The sequence below is a fragment of the Gastrolobium bilobum genome, unplaced genomic scaffold, assembly GCF_033153095.1.
Source record: "Gastrolobium bilobum isolate Gb01-03AN ecotype WA unplaced genomic scaffold, APGP_CSIRO_Gbil_v1 utg13108, whole genome shotgun sequence".
NCBI lineage: Eukaryota > Viridiplantae > Streptophyta > Magnoliopsida > Fabales > Fabaceae > Gastrolobium > Gastrolobium bilobum.
In genome coordinates this window covers 55,200-76,951 of record NW_026896505.1, presented here as the reverse complement: position 1 = coordinate 76,951, position 21,752 = coordinate 55,200, and the positions used below count along the sequence as shown (strand labels likewise).

Below are 21,752 nucleotides of genomic sequence, written 5' to 3'. Positions count from 1 at the left end.
CTCTAACTTATCATATCAAATTCATAGCAATCAAATTAGAAACCCTAATCGGAAACTGGAAATGGCCGTGGCGGAGGAAACCGGAGGCGGCGGCGGCGGCGCCACCGTCGTCACTGTGATCGACGAGATGTATGAGTTCTCGGCGCCGCGCTTCTTTGATTTCGTCAAAGGGGAATCCGACGATGACGCGCGAAGGGCCGAGCTCTGGTTCGACACCGCTCTCTCCTATGCACCTTCTCGTAAGTTCCTCTCTCCATAAACATTCTTTCATTCTCGTTCAAGATTAACCCGTTGCTTTAGGGTCTGAGTGATAATAAGAGTTTTTTTGGTTGATTCAGTTAGAAATTAGAATCGAAGGAAGGTGGTTTCTGCTTGAGTCAGATTCGAAATTCTTCTATCTCTTGTGATTCGCGTGTAATGTTTTGTTGGATTGGTTGATTTTTTGTAGATGGATAGGGTTGATATCATTCTTGTGATTATTTTTCCCGGAGATTTTGGTATAATGAAATCTTGAAATGAAATGGAGAAATTAGGTTTTCTTCTTGATTGATGCGTGTGTTCTTGATCAATGTGAAATCTCTGTTTTGATCTTGCAATTGAGCAATAATCTTTTTTGTATTAGTTTTCGTTGTGGTTCCTCTTGGTGGCTAGTAAAGGACCCTGCCGTTGAAATGACACAATTAATGCTTACTATGGTGGAATTTTTTCTTTTTTCGTTCAGTAGTTCAATTTATCCTGTACAGTATGGTGCAGTGGTATTGTTTTAAATAGGTTTTGAGCTTTTAGTTGCGTATGGTTCTATGCTGTTTGCTTAAGCTAATGTTTTTCGTATAATGCTTGGGCTTCAAACTCTATAATTCATTTTATAGAAAAATGAAATTCAATTAAGTTTAATTAGGTGCTTGGGTTTATATCCTCTTGCGAAGTTACGATTCTTTCAACAGAAAAGTGAATGGATTCAAATTCAATAATTCATTTTATAGGAAATTCGAATTCAGTTCAATTAGGTGTCTAGGGTAGGGTTGTGTATCATCTCGGGAATTTACATTTCTTTCTACAGAAAGGATTTTGCAGCCTCAAAAACTGCTTAGTTTTTATATATGTTGTGTCACAGAACTTATTGGTCTTACTTGAGCTTGAGACCCAGCTTTAATTGTTTGTATGTTGTATGAAAGAATTACTTGGTTGATCTTTCTTGGGTTTCGAAATTGTTGCAGCATTCATGCCTAAAATCAAGACTGGTAGATCTATTACTGTAGATAGCTTGTGTGATTTTAGTGAAGCTGACACAATGCCGAAGGTACAGTTACTTAAATTTTGATTAATATATATATATATCTACTTTGAATTTGATTCCCTTAACTGATTATCTCTATTGTTTTGCTAGACGTCAGCAAATGTTGATGATAATATTCTGAAAACCAATATACAACCAGAGTGCATGACTACCAAAATAAAGGAAGATGATGCACCTTGCACTGAAGCCAAGGAAGAAAATAATACAATTGCTTCTCATGTGGTAATAAGTGGCGAAAATTTTGTATCTCATGGGGTAATTAGTGGTTATTATTACTACCTTCTCAGAAATCAATTATCTATTTTTCAGGTTTCTGCTGATAAGGAAGATGATGCACCTTGCATCCAAGCCAAAAAAGATAATAATTCAACTACTTCTCATGCGGTAATTAATGCTGTAATTTTTGTATCCGCATAACAATTTGTTTCCTGGTTGTTATTACTAATCAATTATCTATCTTTAAGGATTCTGCTGCGAAGGAAAGAAGTGAGAATGATGATTATAAAGGGGATAGTGCATGCTTAAGAGTTTCATCATCCAGTGGAGCATCTGTTGAAGTAGGAAAAGATGCTTGCACACCAAATCCAACATTGCAGAAAAAAGTCACAGCCACGAATTCCAAGAAGCAACAGAACACTAAAAAGATAGCCATGAATACAAAACCTCAGTTACAGTCAGCCGCCATGAAGAGCACTGCTGGGACTCCACACTTGGTCCAAGAGAATCAAGCTATTAAGAAGCAAAAATTGGAAGGAGGAAAAACTAGACAGGTAATTTTCACCATTTTTGTCTTAACTGTTTAGATTAGTTTATTTATTTATTTATTTTGGATCTTAATTGAAATATAGTCTTATTTATTTATTTTTTAACTTTCCAGATTCTGAATGTCAAACATCAAACTTTGCCTCATAGTAAGTCAAAATTGGGTTTAACCACTAGCAATGCCAACGTCTCTTCAAGTACTAGTAAAACTATAAGAGAGGACAGAAAGGTTTGTTTTGTTCATTAATTTCATATATGAAATCAAATCCCTTTTGTTTAAAAATTTTAGCTTATCTTTTTGTATTAAATTTGTTGAATTTTGCATTTAAAGGTTTATGTTCGTGAAACACCAACACCAGCACCTATGCCATTTGTATCAATGGCAGAAATGATGAAGAGATTCCAGTCTAGTACGAGAGACCTGTCATTACCCAGCGCTCCTCCTTCTCATGTAATACATGGATCCATTACATTCTCTTCTTTTCTCCCACTCTCTCCCTCTTCATCTTCTTATTGCACCATGGGGTGGATGTTCAAAATGCTTTTCGATTAATTATTCTTGATGGTGCTTCCTTGATCCAGACAAAACCGAAACTCACATTGACCAGGCCAAAGGAACCTGAATTTGAGACAAATCAGCGGGTTCGCCCAACTAAGGTGAAGAGTACTGCCGAACTTGAGGAAGAAATGATGGCTAAAATGCCAAAATTTAAGGCTCGGCCACTGAATAAGAAGGTACTGTTTAATTCTTCTCTCATACCTGATTGTTTGCTCTTTTTGTACTTAAATTCATTTATTTATTTACTTATTTATTTTCATTATAGATTTTGCAAACAACTTTGCCTCCCATGCCAAGAAGTACACCACAACCACCAGAATTTAAGGTAAACCACACCAAAGGATAGAAGATTTAAATTAGAAAATATGAGTGCCAAACGTGATGTGTTGAGTTAACATTTTCATTTTCTTCAGGAATTTCATCTGGAAACTTTGGCTAGGGCCCATCAAAATGCAGATTCAGCTTCAATAGCTTCAACAGAGGTGTCTCATAAGGTATTTTTGAGCAGCAGAAGAATCCATTAATCTTTTTTATTCACTTCGATCTATTAGTCACTTTTTGTTTTATTTGGAACAGCAGAATTCTAGGAAGCATCATCTTACAGAACCTAAAACACCAGTACTTCAAACGTCACTAAGGGCCCGCCCACCCAAGATAAAAAGCACATTAGAAATAGAGCAAGAGGAGCTTGAAAAAATCCCTAAATTCAAGGCAAGACCTCTAAATAAGAAGGTATGATAACTGAGATGTTATCTAATCTTAAATTTTTTATTTTATCATTTAGCTAACTGATAAGTATCCTTCTTTCTCAGATCTTTGAAAGTAAAGGAGATATTGGAATATTCTGCCATACCAAGAAACATGTTACCGAACCTCAAGAATTTCACTTTGCAACAAATGAGAGGATTCCACCACCTGCGGCAGTGGCACCTGCGGCAGTGGCTGATATGTTTGCCAAGGTAGTCTAGGGTGAGATTGTAAGATTGTACAATCTGCTCACAAAGATCTAGTTAATTCTAGAGAATATAAGAGAAGATTGTATAATCTGTAATCATTATTTTTTCCTGGTAGTCTAGAATGAAAAAGCTAAGCTGTTAATCATTTATTTTCTGGTTTTGCAGCTTTGTTTAAAGTCTGAACAATCTGCTCACAATGATCTAGTTTATTCTAGAATATAAGAGAAAATTGTATAATCTGTAATCATTATTTTTTCCTGGTAGTCTAGAATGAAAAAGCTAAGCTGTTAATCATTTATTTTCTGGTTTTGCAGCTTTGTTTAAAGTCTGAACCACGTAACCACAACCCAATTCCTAAAAACACGACTCCAAGTCCATTTCATCTCCACACAGAGGTTCATTACTCCCTCCCTTTGTTGAAAGGGTTAATGCCCTCCCTTTGTTGAAAGGGTTAATGCAACTCAATTACGCACCGCTAATAAAAACATTTTTAATCATATGACAGGAAAGAGGCGCTGAGAAAGAGAAGAAACTGTTCATGGAACTTCTGCATAAACAGTGGGAAGAGGAAACAGCAAGGATTCCCAAGGCTAATCCATACCCTTATACCACTGACTACCCCGTGGTACATAAGATTGTCAATTTGGTGGCTCGTTTGTCTCTAGTTACTCATTGATAATATTATTAAAATTACTGATATCAATCATATGCAGATCCCTTCAAAACCAGAACCCAAGCAATGCACAAGACCAGAGCCATTCCAATTGGAGAGCCTAGTGAGACATGAGGAAGAAATGCAAAGGGAACAGGAAGAAAGAGAGAGAATGGAAAGAGAAGAGGCGCAGATGAAAACGTTTAAGGCACAACCAATCTTAAAAGAGTGAGCAAACAATTAAGACTTTTTTTAGCGTGTGCATATATATATCTTAGATGAAGAAATACAAATGAACCATATTCTTTATTTTTTTCATGGATGTTATTGCACACAGGGACCCTATCCCAGTTCCAGAGAAGGTCCGCAAACCCCTTACTCAAGTTCAGGAGTTTGATTTACACGTAAATCATCGGGCTGTGGATAGAGCAGAATTTGATGAAAGGGTAATGAAACAATCCCTATTTGTTTTCTATTTGTAGAAATGAATCATTGATAACCTGAAGAAAAATCAGATGAGTGAGTATTTATGGTTTTACAACAGTACTCAAATAGCTTATTTTACAGATAAAAGAGAAAGAAAAGATGTACAAACGATACAGAGACGAGAGTGAAGCAGCAAGAATGGTATGATATACCTTGTCTACCATTTGATAGTGATGATATATTAGTTGCATGAATGACAGTGATGATATAATGTGAACATGAACATGCAGATAGAGGAAGAGAAGGCACTGAAACAGTTGCGAAGGACAATGGTTCCTCATGCTAGACCAGTTCCAAAATTTGATCATCCGTTTTGTCCCCAAAAGTAATGCTCCCCTAAACCATTTTTTTTTTTTCAGTTTTCTAAATTTTAATATTTTAAACACTTATAAAGTTGCACATCATGTTGTTGCATTTAGGTCTGCTAAGGACACAACAAAACCCAAGTCACCAAATTTGCGCGTACTCCATAGAAAGGAGAGACGAAAGATATTCAATGGAACTGTACTCTCGAGTCCTGCTGCTAACATGAGATGATTGAAGCATCAATTTGTTAATCACTGTTCAAGAACTCTTATCACAATTTGTTAATCAGTGGTTCAAGTACTCTTGAATTCTTGACATCTCCATAGGTGTGTGTGTAATAGCTCATTATTAAATTTCAATTCTTTTATGTAAATTTTTCTAAAAATGAACTTAATGCCCATCTGCATTACTTTAAACCATACCAGTTCGTGACTGTATCATATTAATAATGCTAATTTTAAATCCACAGCTCATTATCAACTCTTGAATTCTTGACATCTCCGTGGGTGTGTGTGTAATAGCTCATTATTAAATTTCAATTCTTTGATGTAAATTTTTCTAAAAATGAACTTAATGGCATCTGCATTGCTTTAAACCATACCAGTTCGTGACTATATCATATTAATAATGCTAATTCCACAGCTCATTATCTCAATTTTTGATATAAATTTTTCTGAAGCTGAACTTAATGGCATCAGTTCAAATGCGAATTTTAAATCACAGCTTATTATCTTTTCTCAATTCTTTGATGTAATTTGTTCTAAAACTGAAAGTAAATGGCATCAATTCGTGATATATCATCATTAATAATGATAATCAAATCATTTGATTAATTTTTTCTAAAAATTGAACAAGGTGACGGGTTGTTTTTCTAAATCCACAGCTCATTATCAAATCTCAATTTTTTATATAAATTTTTCTAAAGCTGAACTTAATGGCATCAGTTCAAATGCGAATTCTAAATCACAGCTTATCATCTCTTCTCAATTCTTTGATGTAATTTGTTCTAAAACTGAAAGTAAATGGCATCAATTCGTGATATGTCATCATTAATAATGATAGTCAAATCATTTGATTAAATTTTTCTAAAACTTGAACAATGGCGTCACGGTTGTTTTTTTTCATTGTTTCATCAATTGATTACCGATTAATTCGGTTAAGTCGAAAAGAATGACAAAGCTCTCTCTACCAAAAATTTGAGACCATCGGTTAAGCTTTGATACATCAATTCATAGCAATACGTTCCTAATATATCAATTCATAATGCTAATTTTAAAATTATAACTATAACGTCCGGCCGCTTCAAGAATCAAGGACTATCCCCATATACTAACACGAGACTTTTCAGTGTGCTTTTTCCTCACTCGCACACTTCTCGAGAAAACTTCCTAGGAGGTCACCCATCCTATAATTGCTCCAAGTCAAGTACGCTTAACTGTGGAGTTCTTCCGATCCAGGCTACCAAAAAGCAGATGCATCTTGTTAGCATAGGTAGTACCAATTAATTCTTATAAGCTATCCCCCCTCTTTTTCGGGTGTCAATTCGATTCATTCATGCATGTAAACCCCCGCTGGAAGCCTGTCAGGAGCCGCTCCTTGTCCATGCCCTTTCACACCAGCGATCATTCCCCGCCCTCGTCAGTGCTCGGGATGTTACATGCCCACCAGCTTCTGCCTGGTTCGTCCTCGAACCACACCGTACTGGATGAGAGGCCCTGCTCTGATACCACTTGTAACGTCCGGCCGCTTCAAGAATCAACGACTATCCCCACATACTAACATGAGACTTTTCAGTGTGCTTTTTTCTCACTCGCACACTTCCCGAGAAAACTTCCCAAGAGGTCACCCATCCCAGAATTGCTCCAAGTCAAGCACGCTTAACTGTGGAGTTATTCCGATCCGGACTACCGAAAAGCAGATGCATCTTGTTAGCATAGGTAGTACCAATTAATTCTTATAAGCTATCCCAAACTGTGCAGTCTCATACCTGCACAGTCTTTGGAATCCCTCTTTTTCGGGTGTCGATTCAATTCATTCATGCATGTAACCCCCCACTGGAAGCCTGTCAGGAGTCGCTCCTTGTCCGTGCCTCTTTGCACCAGCGATCACTCCCCACCCTCGTCAGTGCTCGGGATGTTACATGCCACACCGTACTGGAAGAGAGGCTTGCTCTGATACCACTTGTAATGCCCGGCTGCCTCAAGAATTAACGACTATCCTCACATACTAACACGAGACTTTTCAGTGTGCTTTTTCCTCACTCGCACACTTCTCGGGAAAACTTTCCAGGAGGTCACCCATCCCAGAATTGCTCCAAGTCAAGCACGCTTAACTGTGGAGTTCTTCTGACCCGGGCTACCGAAAAGTAGATGGATCTTGTTAGTATAGGTAATACCAATTAATTCTTATAAGTCATTCCTAACTGTACCGTCTCATACCAGCATAGTCTCCGGAATCCCTCTCTTACGGGTGTTGATTCGATTCATTCATGAACCCTCAAGCTGCAAGATTTGGCATGAGCCGCTCATTGTCCGCGCCCTTTCGCACCGGCGATTACTTCCTGCCCTTGCCAGCTCTTGGGATGTTACAATGAATCCTTTCATAATTTTAAAATTAGCATTATCAATTCATTAAAAAGAAGTTGGATGAATATCTGCCCAGAAAATATTGCTTCCTTTTATTTTATCATAAATTAGAAATCCATGCAGCCTAAAGCAAGACCAAAAATTACACTCTCTTCATATATGCCTAAATTAGCCCTCTCTTAATGATATCTGCTCGGAAAATGTTTCTCTCACTAGGCCACTGTTGCTGATATGTACTTCCTTTTAAGCAAGACTAAAAATTAAAGGATAAAATTACACACCCATAAAAGTTGTTTTAAATTAGAGATTCCTCTCTTAATTTGAAAAATTACATTCCCCTCAAAGATTAAAATGTGCTACACACTTTAATACATTTCTCTCTCTCTCTCTCTCTACTTTAGGATTTTAAAATATGAAATAAAAAATTTAGATGAAGTAATCAGATTCATTTCATCTTGTAAAGTCCAAAAATCAGATAGCAGCATTGTTTGAAATTTTGTCCGTGATAGTTTGGGAATTTAAAAATAATAATAAAAAGCTGGATAAAATTCCAACAATAAAAATATTCAAAACTTTATTTCATAGTCTAAAGTTCCAAAATTGTACAGTACTGTGTTTGAAATAGATTGCTAGGGACACTGAAACCTCAAAATATGAAATAAAAAATTGGGTTCGTTTTTTCTGAAGTCAATGTAAATAATCGTTTTGGGACGAAAATCAAGATATTTTTGTAATTATAATTTATCTCAAGGTTATAATAGTCTTTCTCATTATAATTTTTTAATTTTTCAATCCAAAACGACATCATTTTAGGAGTGGATGTAAACAACTTATCTACATTCACTGTAGAAACATTAAATTACAAAAAATGGAAGAAGTTCCCATAATAAAAGTTTTCAGAAGTCAGAACTTCATTTTATCTTCTAAAATCCCAAAATCAAATAATATTGTGTTTAAAATTAGTTGTCGAAGATACTAAGAGTTAGCCATGGAAGCCTCTAGTTCATAGTTAAACCCTCTCAGCTATAAATACTACGAAAAGGTTCATTCGCGTTAAAATGAACTAAAATATAACACATTTTTAGCTTTAAACGAATAGAAAGGATGACATAATTTGAGCATCTTAATCTTTTAGTGAAAAGAGTGTAATTTAACCAAAATCAAATAAAATTGAAACTGTAACTAAAATTATAGGAGGTTACATACATTTTTTGTATATATGTACTTCCTTTTATATTGTATCATATATAAGACCTCTCTGCACAGTGCTTGATAGTTAAGCATGATACAAAGTTAAATAAAATAGATACTATACCGAATTTCAAAGAACCCAAAACTTACTTGAAAGTTGAAACAAACCTTGTATATATAATAACCAAATTTTAAAGAACCCCAAACTATACCATATTATTTAGTTTATTTAATTGAAAATTTTCCTATGTACATACAGAATAAGTCCTGGCATTGGTAGATATCAAAACTGTATAACGCTCACTCCTTCCGCCTGTATGCCAGAATCTGAAGCAGCAGAAAAAGGATAAAATTTAGTTATTACTTGAACTACCAATAATATTGGGAAAAAGACCCGGTTTAAAACTCACCAAATGCTCCCTTTTAGACATGCATTTTGATTTAAGCTCTGCCAGAGATTCATGCCCTTGCAAAGTTTCCAGTTCATCTTTGCTAGGATCTATAACCAGCGTTGATAGCTCACCAGAGGATGAAGTCTCATCACCTGACTTATCACAAAATGTACTGCAGCATCCTTTAACTGCCAATATCTCAACTTCTTCAACTGTCAAAGGTATCTGACAAGCAACATACTATGCAGAAATAATGCACAAAAATATTAGAAAATCATCATTACGCTTGAAATCAGCTCATCCACATGAGAATATTATGTAATCATTTTCATCAATAATAAAGGATTAGGAAAGCAAAGAGTTGCTTCTACGTATTTAATAAAGCATCATTTTATTGCCTAAATATCAACAATTTAAGCTGGCAAAGGTGAACCAACAAAGTCATATACTGTTGTCACAACATAGTTAAAATCAACTTGGCCACAAACTAACATTGCAAGAAACAAGTGATCAAAGAGAATCTCACTTCACAAAGGTGCTTCACAAACAACGTTGGCGGACAGCTAAGGTGTGGCTGCTGCAAACTTGGTGTACTTTGTTTGTCCAAAGAAAAAAGCATGAGATGGACATCTAACTGCAAAGAAGAACATAGCATCTATTATTCGAATTGAACTGAAAAAGGAATAGAATCATGATTAAAGAAGCATTGAGTAGTAACCTATACCTCGGAGTTTTCATCCAAGCTATGGAGATGATCAACCAACTTAGCCAAGCGACCCTTGCGGGAACTTTTGCTATTGCTACCACTGCCACTGCCATGCCGTGTGTGACTCCTAAAACCACCCCTTCCCCAAGTAAGTTTTTGAGGTTTTGACACCTGCCTTGACGAAATTCCTCGATTATCTCTGCTTATATCCATATCACTTTCTGCACATCCACCATCAGGACTTGCTGTCGATGATGTTGGCTGACACGGGCGAGCTCTGTTCCGCCTCTTCCGCTTTCTCTGCCTGAGTTCTGTGCATCCCTCATCGGCGGAAGATGAGTCCTTTTCATTTTTGTCATTTTCCTCATTATTTTCAGATCCTTGAATATCAATCACTTGGTTTTGTCTCCTAGAAAGAACATTCCTTTGATTGCGCTGTGATCTTGTTACAAATGTACCTGGTGTATCTTTACGTCTCTTAACCAGTGCTTCAGATTGCCGTTGAACTACTTTTGCAATTGAAGCTTGAATCTGTCAGAAAAGCTATTAAATGACAAACCAGGAACAGAAGTACTATTTATGCTAAGATTTGATAATTTAGAGAATGATGAAGACTAATAAAATTAAAAATTAATAAGGATAAGCCTGAGCAGTAAGTAAATATAAATTTGATAGGGTAGGAATTTTGGACTTGGCTTGCCATGGAGATAGTCAACAAAAGGTGATTTATGATTCTAGCCTTCATTACTCAGGAGGAGTGATACAGTCAGTAACACATTGTCGATGAAGCCTTCCTTACTGGTGTAACTATTATACAAATCTGAAATCTGAAAGCATACTTAAAAATGTTTACTAACGAAATATTCACCAGCTTATTGCGGTTCTTGTCCTCTTCACGAAATTCAAGCTCCTGTAATAACACAGTATGAGGTATCACTAGTTATATTTTGTGAATGTTTTTGTAAACTCAGTTAAATATTAAGTACTGAACAGGTTGGCTTATACCTCTTCCTCATACTTCTCAATATCTGAATATAAAGCTGCAATTAGGGCATCGAAGTTTGGATCATCTCTCAAAGAACGACGACTGGCACAGTGCGTGCGACAAGCAGGGCATTCATTGTTCCTGAGATTATAAATATATGATAAATCTAGCTACATATAGACATTATATTTTTTGTTATTCTGATAAACATAAAAATAGGCAAGATGAAGGATCTAGTTTACAATTATCAGCAGCACATTAATTAAATAAAAGAGAAAGCCAGGAACAGCTTCATTTGACCTACCCTAGTCGCATCGACTTGTCAATGCATTCTCTGCAAAACCGGTGCAAGCATTCCATAACAGTTCGTGTCTTCTTAATAATACCTGTTTAAGAACAAGAAATATTTGGTTATTTCTTCACCGAACAGGATATGTTGGTTAGAATTGAAGCATAACTTGAACTGCAGCTTTAAAAAATGTTGAAATTATAAGGATTTATGTGTAGAGGGAGAAAAAAGGAAAAGACTGAATAATAATATATATTGATGTGTTATGAAGTGACTACAAAAAATAGAGCACTAATCCCTATTTGTAATAAATAGAAGACTCCTACAATAAGGAAACAAATCATGAAATATAAGGAAATAAGCAAACTAATCTTAAGAGATCCTCTAGGGTACTCTAAACAATATTAAGACATGATCTAAAATTATATGGTATCATCTAGATATTCTAGACATGATCTAAGCTTTAAGCTTGTTATAAATGAACCCTTTAAAAAAGGAAAAATAACCAAATAAAGCAATTCGAGGTCCACAAAACATGGTTGGCATCGCTGTGTGGCTGGGCTGGGCTTGATGGCATGACTGATGGTTAACTGGCTAGAGATCTCAACAAAAAACGTTTCCACCAGTGGAGGTGGCCTGACATGTGGCTGAAGACAATAAACTACTGAGAAAAGGTTGACAGAAAAGTAGTTGACAAAGAGTTCCGAATTCTAGGGAACTCAACAGCAGAAAAGTGACGGACAAGTAACGAAGGATGTTATCGCTCTGATACCATGTTGAAATTATAGGGATTTAGGTATATAGGGAGAAAAAAGGGAGAAGACTGAATAATATTGTATTTTAAACCGGTGCAAGCATTCTATAAACATTTGAAACTTAAGTTGCCGAAGAACTCCATCCTAGAGGAGCACTATAGGCTTGTTTATCAAGAGAGTACCCTGCCAAGAGAAGTTCTCTTGGTTGACGTTTGTTAGTCAAGTGTACTCTTGAAATGTCCTACATCAGTTGTAGTTTGTTATGGATAGCAACAATTAAAGAGATAATTAAATCAATCAAGTAGCAAATCACTAGCTAATTGACAACAATCAAACAAATACAGTTGACTAAATACCAATATTCTAAATATAAATGCTAATATTCTCACATACATAAATATTAGTTAATTGCCATTGTACATCAATACTTGATAGTTGATAAATCATGATTTCTAATTTCCAAATGAGAGCAATGACACAGAATTGACAAATATCAGTAAATCTACCCAACCCTCCAGCACTGGACACATTTCAACCAGGAAAAAACAAATTACATATAATTTAATTGTGCAGCTATACCATGAACCATCCAACAAGGTAAAACAAACACATACCAAGGCAAATTGGACATTGGACATCTTTACGAATTTCCTGAAGTTCTACAAACACAAATCTGCAAACAAAACAAGAGCATAAGCTTTTATTTATATAATGTTGATAGGAAAAACAAAATTAATGTCCCAAAACAAAAATAATGCAGATAAACCCTTGTTTCCTAGTGTTGGTCTCTAAAGAAGTGCGCGATTTATAACTTGTATCTATCAGTTGGGTAGTCACAATATCTTGACTCACTTAACGGCTAAAAGTGAAATATTAAATTCAGTGGCTTCTTAATAGTTTAATACACAGTCAATATGACAATAACCACTGTTACTACCCTCCTTGATCATCAAAAATCTCTAAGTTGCTGTATGCCTGTCAGAAAGAAATTTTACGTACAGTAGCCATTTAAAAAGCCAGAAGGAGCAGAAGTGCAGTTTTCAAACTTAAGTTGAAGTCTTGCAGATAACCACAGCGTCAACTTTTCATTTTAGATATTTCATTTACTTCCTATTATTGTAAATTATTAGTGATATTTAATTTACTTACCTCATGTGTATCAGGACCTAGACAGATAAATTAAAATATCTAATAGCTTGTTGATGGATCTATCCAGTGATTCAAATTTTTCTTCACCCAATTAAAAGGGGAGGCTGATAAAATCATTATTCAATTGTTTGCTGTAAAAGCTAGGAGATCATGATGGATGTAACCTTAACCATTCCAGTGATGATAAGAGTATAAGCTGCTATAAGAATAAATACTAAATCACTCCCTATACAAGTGTGACCACTTATTTTTGTTATCAAGTGAAGTTACTCAAGTCATCAATCCAGAACATCATGCCAACTGCCTAATGATATTTTTTCCTTAAGATACAAAAAACACAGTCCAAAGAACTCATCCTATCATCATCCACACCATGAATGAGATCTTCAGTGCTAAATGATGTTTAATCTGATCCGAACGCTAAAATATGTAGGATTCAGAATTAGGACCAAATGGGGGGTCCACTAAAAAAGGCTTCCAACATTATGGAGCATGGTACGCACAGCATTACCTCGATAAGACTACAACCTATGACCTTGAACTAGGGGTCATCCTCTAGTATTCATACTTTAGGACCCAATAACAAAAATCTATACCCAAAAGAAAAAAGTTTTTTTTTTTTTTTTTGCTCAAGTTAATAAACGAACGTGTTACAAACATGAACAAGACGAAAATCCAAACATGCAAGCGACCCATTACGAATCAAATCGGGGAAATTCAGAAAACACGGACATCCCAGCTCAAACGACACGAAACTCTGAACATCGCCCTTCAAGAGAGGAAGAGACAATTCAATCAAAACCCATTACAGATACAGATAATCAAAACGCGAAACTCGAGAGAAACAAAACAGAAAGTAGAACATCATAAATAATGCGTATCATCAAAGAGAAAGAAAGAGAGAGAGAGAGAGAGAGAGAGAGAGAGAGAGAGAGAGAGAGGGAGAGTACTCGGAATTTTCATCAGAGGCAGAAGATGGGGTGTGGTCAGAATCTGAAAACACAAATGAAAAAAACATGAAGATGAAGAAGAAGAATCTAGAAGCATAAGGAGTAATAATAAAAGGTAAGTAACTAACCATCTCCATCGGATTGATTATGTTGTTGTTCCTCATCTTGTTGGTTGTTGGATTGCTTGGCATGGCGGTGGTGATCGTTCGGAGAGTCGGTGAGGGAACGCTTCTGAGCAGGCATTGTTGGTTCAGAAAGATACACTGTTTTCTCTGTGTATTTGTTGTTATTGTTGTTGTCTTGTAAAAGCTGATGAGAACAACAGCAAGAGAAGAAGAAGCACGAATGCGAAGCAAAAGCAGAATCAGATTTTGGTTGGCTATTTTCATTGCTGTAATAGTCAAATGCCATTATATAGACTCCATCAATTTACAATAAATTTAACGGTGATGATTTCCTTATTTAATAATTTATATTTATTTTTATATTTGTAGAATTATGATTATGATTTTTCATATTTAATGCTTTCATTTTAAATATGGGGAATCATGACCATACAAATATGAAAATAAATATAACCGTTAGATCAACATAATCGATCTAACAATAAGATTGATTGGTAGTCACTTGGTAGTAACACAACTTGATTGTCACAATATCATTCCCCTATCTATTTATATTAGATTAGATGATACAAATCAGATCAATATTTAAGATTTTTTTTAATTACGGTGATTTATGTTGATCTTGCCTACCCCTCTTTCTTTATAATATATATAGGTTTAATGTTTTCACACGTAGTAGAAAATAAAATTAGTTTCTACACACATAACTATGGGTAAGGTTTATATATTTTTTTTCTCACATAATTTTATATGATGCTCACACACTTTTTTAATCTGTAAATAAGAGACAATTTTATCTCCTATAATATAAGAGACATTGAATAATGTATATATGTAGGTTTTATAAAATCTCGTTATTGCCCTTATGCTACTTAGATAATGATATGCTTGTATCGCGAATTTCTAATTTGTTGGTGGTTAGAAGAATATTACCATTTTGTATCGAAAGAGAATTTCAATAAACATAATATTAGAAATGTTAATAGAAACTTTCGAATTTCGTGATACGTGTTTTTCATTGTTATAATTGATGAATATTTAATTATTTCTTGCCCCGCCAGTGTTTAAAAAGGATTAGTAAAAGTATTAAGGGTTGTTTAGGTAAGTTTTTTTTTCTCCAAAAGTTGTTTTTTTTTTTATGAAACAAAAGCCGTGTTTAAAAACTCGGCCCGGTCATCGACCCGGCCGAGGTCCGGGGTCATGGGTTCAACCGGGGAGTCACGAGGTCACTATGCTGACCTGATTTTATATATTAAAAAAATATAAATATATATCCTATATGAAAATATTAAAAAACAAATCACCAATCATTAAAGATTCAAAATATATTTAATATAATTCATCAATTATAATCACAAGTCAATATTACACAACCTAATTAAAGTATCAAGATACCAAAGTATAATGATACCAAACTATCAATATACTATAAGTCTAGGTCGCTGGGAGAGAAGAGAACGATTAGATTTAGGTTTGCAAGCATTTTTATTTTATTTTCTTAATAAAATGATGTTGTTTCATGGAATTTTCTTCAAAAAAAAAAAACATGCAGTGACCCCCTTTGACCCCTCTGTCCCGAGAGTCACTGAAACTCGGCCGGATTTTGGGGGTCGGAGGGGTCGATGTGCATATTGGGTCCAACTTGTGACCCCAACCCTCAGAGGGGAGGGGTCAGGGTTGACTCGGGTCAACCCGGGGGTGGGGTGGAGTTTTAAAACACTGAACAAAAGCACTTATCACTTTAAATTCGTTTGGATGTCTGCTTTTAAAAAAAGCAAAAATCACAAAAAAGCTAAAATTCTGCTTTTTAAGAAGCTAAAAATTTTAGCTTCTAAAAAAAGCAGAAGTTAAAAGTCAATTTTTTTTTTCAAAAACTAAATATTTTTATAAAAATATAAATAACTTCAACTTTTATAAAATACACTTCTAAAATAAGGAAGAGATAAAAGCTACTTTTTTTATAAGCCCAAACAAAACAGACTCTAAGTAGAGACGATAAAATGGTCTAAACCATTGAGCCAAAATTGGCTTAACTCGATGCGAGGTAGGTTGAAAATAATTTTAGATTGTTACTAGAAACTTATGAATGAGTAATTTTGTCATAGGGTTTCTATGTTCTTGGTTTCGTGATATGTTTTTTTCATTGTTAGAAATTGTTAGAAAATAATATAAACCATTAAAAAGCTCTCAACCCACTAGGATTAAGCTTTTGGGTTTAATTGGTTCTTTACATAGTATCACCCTAAAGAGAGGAATCTTTATCCGCCTTTCCTTACTCTTTTTCATAATTTTAATATGGTAGTAGAGAGATATCACCCATCGAGAGGGATTGGCTTTCCCGTATGCTCTCTTTCTTTCTTTTCTCTTTGCTTATCTTTTTTTCTATATTCGATCCATTCTTTTTCCGGTGAACCCACTGTTCATCATCTTTCAAATTTTTTTTTCCAGATATTGTCTCCTTGTCAGTTTTAGGATGTCTTTTTCATTCTTATACTGTATTTTCATCGTTGCTGGACTGAAACATTGATTCAGATAATTCGTTCTTCTGTTCCTTGCATTCGTAGTTCTCTTTCTCTAAGGGAGTATTAGCCAAGACCCTGTTTTCTGACATTTTGAAATCAAGAGCTTACTTTAGCGGATTGCTAAAGGTAACAAGGCCACTGGCGGCCTCATTTTCGTCGCTAAGGTTTTTGGGATTGCCGACTGCATCAAGTTTCTCGAGTCCTATTATTTGATTCTCGTTACTAAGCGCAGACAAATTTTATACGTGCATCACTAATTCACAACGCGTTCACTGGTTAAGAAGAAAAAATGGGGGTTGGTGGTAATTTCTGGGATCTGCTTAAACCCTAAGGACGCATCGAAGGTATTGATATCTTGAGGAACAAGAAAGTTGTTGTGGACCTGTTTTTCTGGATTATTCAGCACATTAAGGCCAGCTTGAACAACAATGTCAAAAAAAACCCATCTTAGAAACATGTTCTTACGCACCGTCAAAATCTTCTCCAAGTTTGGAGCATATCTGGTGTTCATTGCTGATGGTACTTCGTCGCCGTTGAAATCAGAGGCTAGGATTTTGAGATATTGCAAGTTTATTAGCATTGATCTAACTAGCTTTCCAGGGCTTAAAGAGGGTGTTTCAGTTGAAAGGAATAAAACATTTTTAAGTTGGGTTCGAGAATGTGTGAAACTTTTTAAGCTACTTGGAGTGCCTGTATTAGAGGCTAAATGAGAGGCTGAAGCACTCTGTGCTGAATTAAATAGAGAAGGTCATGTATATGATTGCATCACACCAAACAGTGATGCATTCCTCTGCGGGGCCAAACGTGTTATAAGACGTTTCAGTTGTTCAAAGTCCAAAGAACCATTTGAATGCTACTATATGTCAGAAATTGAAGCTGGCCTTGGGTTGAAGAGGAGACATCTAATAGTTATCTCTCTGTTGGTTGGAAATGATCATGATATAAATGGTGTTCGAGGGATTGAGCTTGATTCTGCTTTTCAGTTTTTTTGAGCTTTTATTGAAAATAATAATAAATTGGTTATTTACATGGTATCAGAGCCTCAATGTCTCGGGTTCGATCCTCGCCCCCCCTAATTTTCTTTGTGGAATTTCTTAGCATAGGTAGGCTGGGCCTAATGGATTGTTCGCCCTTCAAGCCCAGTGGGCTCTCGTGGATGGGTATTAAAGAATAATATAAGCCAATGTTATTAAAATTGACCCGATTATTGACCCGATCGAGGTACTGGGTTAGTGGGTCACTGGTTGAACTGCATGACCCGGTGAGTATATTTAAATTTATAATTTATATAAAAAATTATAAATATATTTAAGTACTTATAAAAAATAATTTCAATTTCAAATATTCTCTCTTTTTTTGGTAAATAAATATTCTAACTTTATTAGTAATGAATATTACATTTTATATTCCAAAACAAAAAATATTACATTTCAATTACAATTTAATATAATAAAATTTTCAAAAAGCCATAGCTTTGCAAAAGAGTCGTTACATTTGACAATATAATAAACTACTTCTTTCACTTTAACAATACAATAAATGCAATTCAGTACATTCTGTTTTCTAATACAATGTAACAAATGCAAAGTACAAAAGCATTGGCCGGTTAAGAGAAAGAAACAGCTATTTCACAGCCCTATTTCACAGCAAACTCATCATATTCCCAATTTCATTTTTATCTGCTATTTCACAGTTATTTCACAACTATCTATCGTCTTTTTTATTTTCGAAAACAGCTATAGTCTCTCTTTCTTTTTTTTCTTGCGAAAACAACTATCGTCTCTTTATCTGCTTCTTCTTCTTTGCCATAGGTGCCACAGTGGCCACGGTCTTACCAAGTTCAAGCTTCTTCTTCTTCTTCTTCGTCTGTTTATCTCCTCCATCGCCTCTGCCCCGGCCAGATCCGGCCAAGTCATCTCCACCATCCCCGGCGGCCACCGTTCCATTTTCTCTGACGTTTTTCCTTCCTTTTTGTTGTTTATATTTTACCCGGCGGGTCACCGATTTTAGTAAAACCGGCCGATTTATTCTGGTTCACATCGGGTCACACCAGTTTGTTTGTATGTCCGATCCATTACTTTACCCGGACCGGTCAGATGGCCGGTTTACCGATTTTCGGTTCGACCCGGCCGGTCCGATTTTTATAACACTGATATAAATCATTAAAAAGTCCTTACCCACCAACTTAAACATTTGGGTGAATTGGTTCTTTATAGAAATGATGATCACTTAATTGATTCTTGCCCCTAATTGCTTAAAATGGATTAGTGTAGAGGCGCTAAAATGGTCCAAACCGTCAAGCCAAAATGGGTTTAACTCGATGCGAGGTAGGTTGAACAAAATTTTAGATTGTTACTAGAAGCTTATGAATGAGTAATTTTTTAATAGGGTTTCTATGGTCTTGGTTTCGTGTTATGTCTTTTTTGTTAGAAATTGTTAGAGAATAATATAAATCATTAAAAAGCCCTCAACCCACTAGGATTAAGCTTTTGGGTTGAATTGGTTTTCTTACATGGTATCATCCTAAAGAGAGCAATCTTTATCCGCCTTTCCTTACTCTTTTTCATAATTTTGATATAGTAGTAGAGAGATATCACCCACCGAGAGAGATTGGCTTTTCCGTCTGTTTTCTTTCTTTCTTTCTCTCTTTACTTCTCTTTTTCTCTCTCTTTGATCCATTCTTTTTCCGGTGAACCCACTGTTCATCATCTTTTAATTTTTTTTTCTGGATATTGTCTCCTTGTCATTTTTCGGACGTCTTTTTTGTTCTTATATTGTATTTTCGTCGTTGCTGGATTGAAACATTGATTCAGATAATTCTTTCTTTCTGTCCCTTGCATTCAAAGTTCTCTTTCTCTAAGGAAATATTAGCCAAGACCCTGTTTTCTGACATTTTGAAATTGCTTCAGCAGATTGCTGAAGGTAACAAGGCCACTGGCGGCCTCACTTTCGTCGCTAAGGTTTTTGGGATTGCCGACTGCATCAAGTTTCTCGAGTCCTATTATTTGATTCTCGTTACTAAGCGCATACAAATTTTATACGTGCATCACTAACACACAACACGTTCACTGGTTAAGAAGAAAAAATGGGGGTTGGTGGTAATTTCTGGGATCTGCTTAAACCCTATGGACGCATCGAAGGTGTTGATTTCTTGAGGAACAAGAAAGTTGTTGTGGACCTGTCCTTCTAGATTATTCAGCACATTAAGGCCAGCAAGAACAACAATGTCAAAAAACCCCATCTTAGAAACATGTTCTTATGCACTGTCAAAATCTTCTCCAAGTTTAGAGCATATCCGGTGTTCATTGCTGATGGTACTCCATCGCCGTTGAAATCAGAGGTTAGGATTTTGAGATATTGCAAGTTTTGTGGCATTGATCTGACTAGCTTTCCAGGGCTTAAAGAGGGTGTTTCAATTGAAAGGAATAAAACGTTTTTAAGTTGGGTTCAAGAATGTGTGAAATTTTTTAAGCTACTTGGAGTGCCTGTATTAGAGGCTGAAGCACTCTGTGCTGAATTAAATAGAGAAAGTCATGTATATGCTTACATCACACCAAACAGTGATACATTCCTTTGTGGGGCCAAACATGTTATAAGACGTTTCAATTGTTCCAAGTTCAAAGAACCATTTGAATGCTACCATATGTCAGAAATTGAAGCTGGTCTTGGGTTGAAGAGGAGACACTTAATAGCTATCTCTCTGTTGGTTGGATATGATCATGATATAAATGGTGTTCAAGGGATTGAGCTTGACTCTGCTTTTCAATTTGTTCGAGCTTTTAGTGAAGATGATAATAAATTGGTTATTTACATGGTATCAGAGCGTCAATGTCTCAGGTTCAATCCTCACCCCCTCCCCCCCAATTTTCTTTGTGGAATTTCTTAGCATAGGTAGGCTTGGCCTAATGTATTGTCCACCCTTCAAGCCTTGTGGGCTCTCGTGTGAGGAAGGTGTTAGAGAATAATATAAATCCTTAAAAAGCCTCCACCCACCTGCTTAAACTTTTGAGTTGAATTGGTTCTTTATAGAAATGGTGATCACTTAATTATTTCTTGCCCCTAATTCCTTAAAATGGATTAGTGAAAGAAATAAGGAATCCCCTAGCTTTGCTATTCAAAGTCAGATGACAACTAATGTTAACTTTGGTGAATGCGACAACTAACAAAGCTTTTGGATATACAAATATTATAGATTTAATCTTGGACAGAAATTTAATTAAAAAATGAACGAATTTAAGTTTTTTACCTGATAAAATCATTTAAAATAAAATAAAAGACACATCTTAAAAAATTATTTTTATTTAATATATGACATGAAAAGATTTTGACCAAACCACAAAGAATTGGGTCTAATCACACATGATTAAGTCTAATCCAAGTTGATATATTTTGGTGATGAAACTTGCTATCTTTAGCAACATGGGTTGTTGTGAGGGATGATGTTTCAGTATGAAGTTTGGATGCAACAAGAAGTTGATTTGATTGGAGCAAATGGGGGTGAGTACCTTCAAATTTGATGCTCAATTTAGTATGTGAGTAACGAGCTTATGTAATATGGAGAAGATGAATATACTTTGGTCTTTGTCTCTCTATTCATAGTGTGTATATGAACTGCTTGTAAAATCAGTAGATAAGTATTGTAGTTTGGTTGATATGTTCACATAAGCGGCCTATATGACCTACCTCTGAAGGTGGATATCTTTCGATGTCTTATATTGCTGAGATTTAGCTAGATGAATGTCTATGTCATTCGATTATTGACTTAGTGAGGTGGTGATCAACTTTGAGCTCTTAACTAATTTATGGGATAACATCCACACTGTTGAAATGAGATAATATTTGCTGAGTTGTACAGTTATTGAAATTTTAATTATTGATTACACAATTACATAATCATAGGAGATTTGTATTAAATAGATTAATTTTCTTATTTGCAGTTGATTGACATAATCATAGGAGTTTTGTATTAAATAGAAATAGTAACAGATTATTTCATTTCCTTATTCATAGTTGATTGTCAGCTAATTTATAATGGACCTAGAGTCCTCATTTATGTATATAATTACTCCAGTAGAGGAAGAATAA

At 35.4% G+C, this 21,752-nt stretch overlaps 3 protein-coding genes and 1 pseudogene across 4 annotated transcripts; 3 read left to right on the top strand and 1 right to left on the bottom strand.

Annotated features, from left to right (window-relative positions):
- Positions 1-61: 61 nt before the first annotated feature.
- LOC133300096 (protein TPX2) lies at positions 62-5,249 on the top strand. Its single transcript, XM_061499590.1, has 19 exons — positions 62-239; positions 1,218-1,300; positions 1,388-1,519; positions 1,607-1,681; positions 1,762-2,067; positions 2,175-2,288; positions 2,391-2,521; positions 2,620-2,794; positions 2,884-2,943; positions 3,032-3,112; positions 3,195-3,350; positions 3,431-3,577; positions 3,889-3,969; positions 4,080-4,199; positions 4,288-4,454; positions 4,564-4,672; positions 4,794-4,853; positions 4,943-5,037; positions 5,132-5,249. The coding sequence occupies exons 1-19, from the start codon at positions 62-64 to the stop codon at positions 5,247-5,249; spliced, it is 2,388 nt and encodes a 795-aa protein (XP_061355574.1).
- Positions 5,250-8,967: 3,718 nt separating this feature from the next.
- LOC133300110 (putative E3 ubiquitin-protein ligase RING1a) lies at positions 8,968-14,244 on the bottom strand. Of its 2 annotated transcripts, XM_061499606.1 has the most exons (11): positions 14,149-14,195; positions 14,021-14,063; positions 13,729-13,839; positions 12,536-12,594; positions 11,182-11,263; positions 10,898-11,018; positions 10,761-10,802; positions 9,911-10,423; positions 9,713-9,820; positions 9,205-9,426; positions 8,968-9,121 (listed from the first exon to the last, which is right to left on the bottom strand). In XM_061499606.1, the coding sequence occupies exons 3-11, from the start codon at positions 13,764-13,766 to the stop codon at positions 9,095-9,097; spliced, it is 1,212 nt and encodes a 403-aa protein (XP_061355590.1). In that variant the 5' UTR covers positions 13,767-13,839; positions 14,021-14,063; positions 14,149-14,195; the 3' UTR covers positions 8,968-9,094. The 2 variants fall into 2 exon arrangements, with proteins under 2 accessions (XP_061355590.1, XP_061355591.1); XM_061499607.1 differs by lacking the exon at positions 13,729-13,839 and having other exon boundaries at positions 14,149-14,244.
- A 2,712-nt stretch (positions 14,245-16,956) lies between these two features.
- Positions 16,957-17,659, top strand: LOC133300095 (flap endonuclease GEN-like 1; annotated as a pseudogene).
- Positions 17,660-19,917: 2,258 nt separating this feature from the next.
- Positions 19,918-20,553, top strand: LOC133300093 (flap endonuclease GEN-like 1). Its single transcript, XM_061499589.1, has one exon. It carries the CDS (start codon positions 19,918-19,920, stop codon positions 20,551-20,553), a length of 636 nt encoding a protein of 211 aa, XP_061355573.1.
- Positions 20,554-21,752: the final 1,199 nt, after the last annotated feature.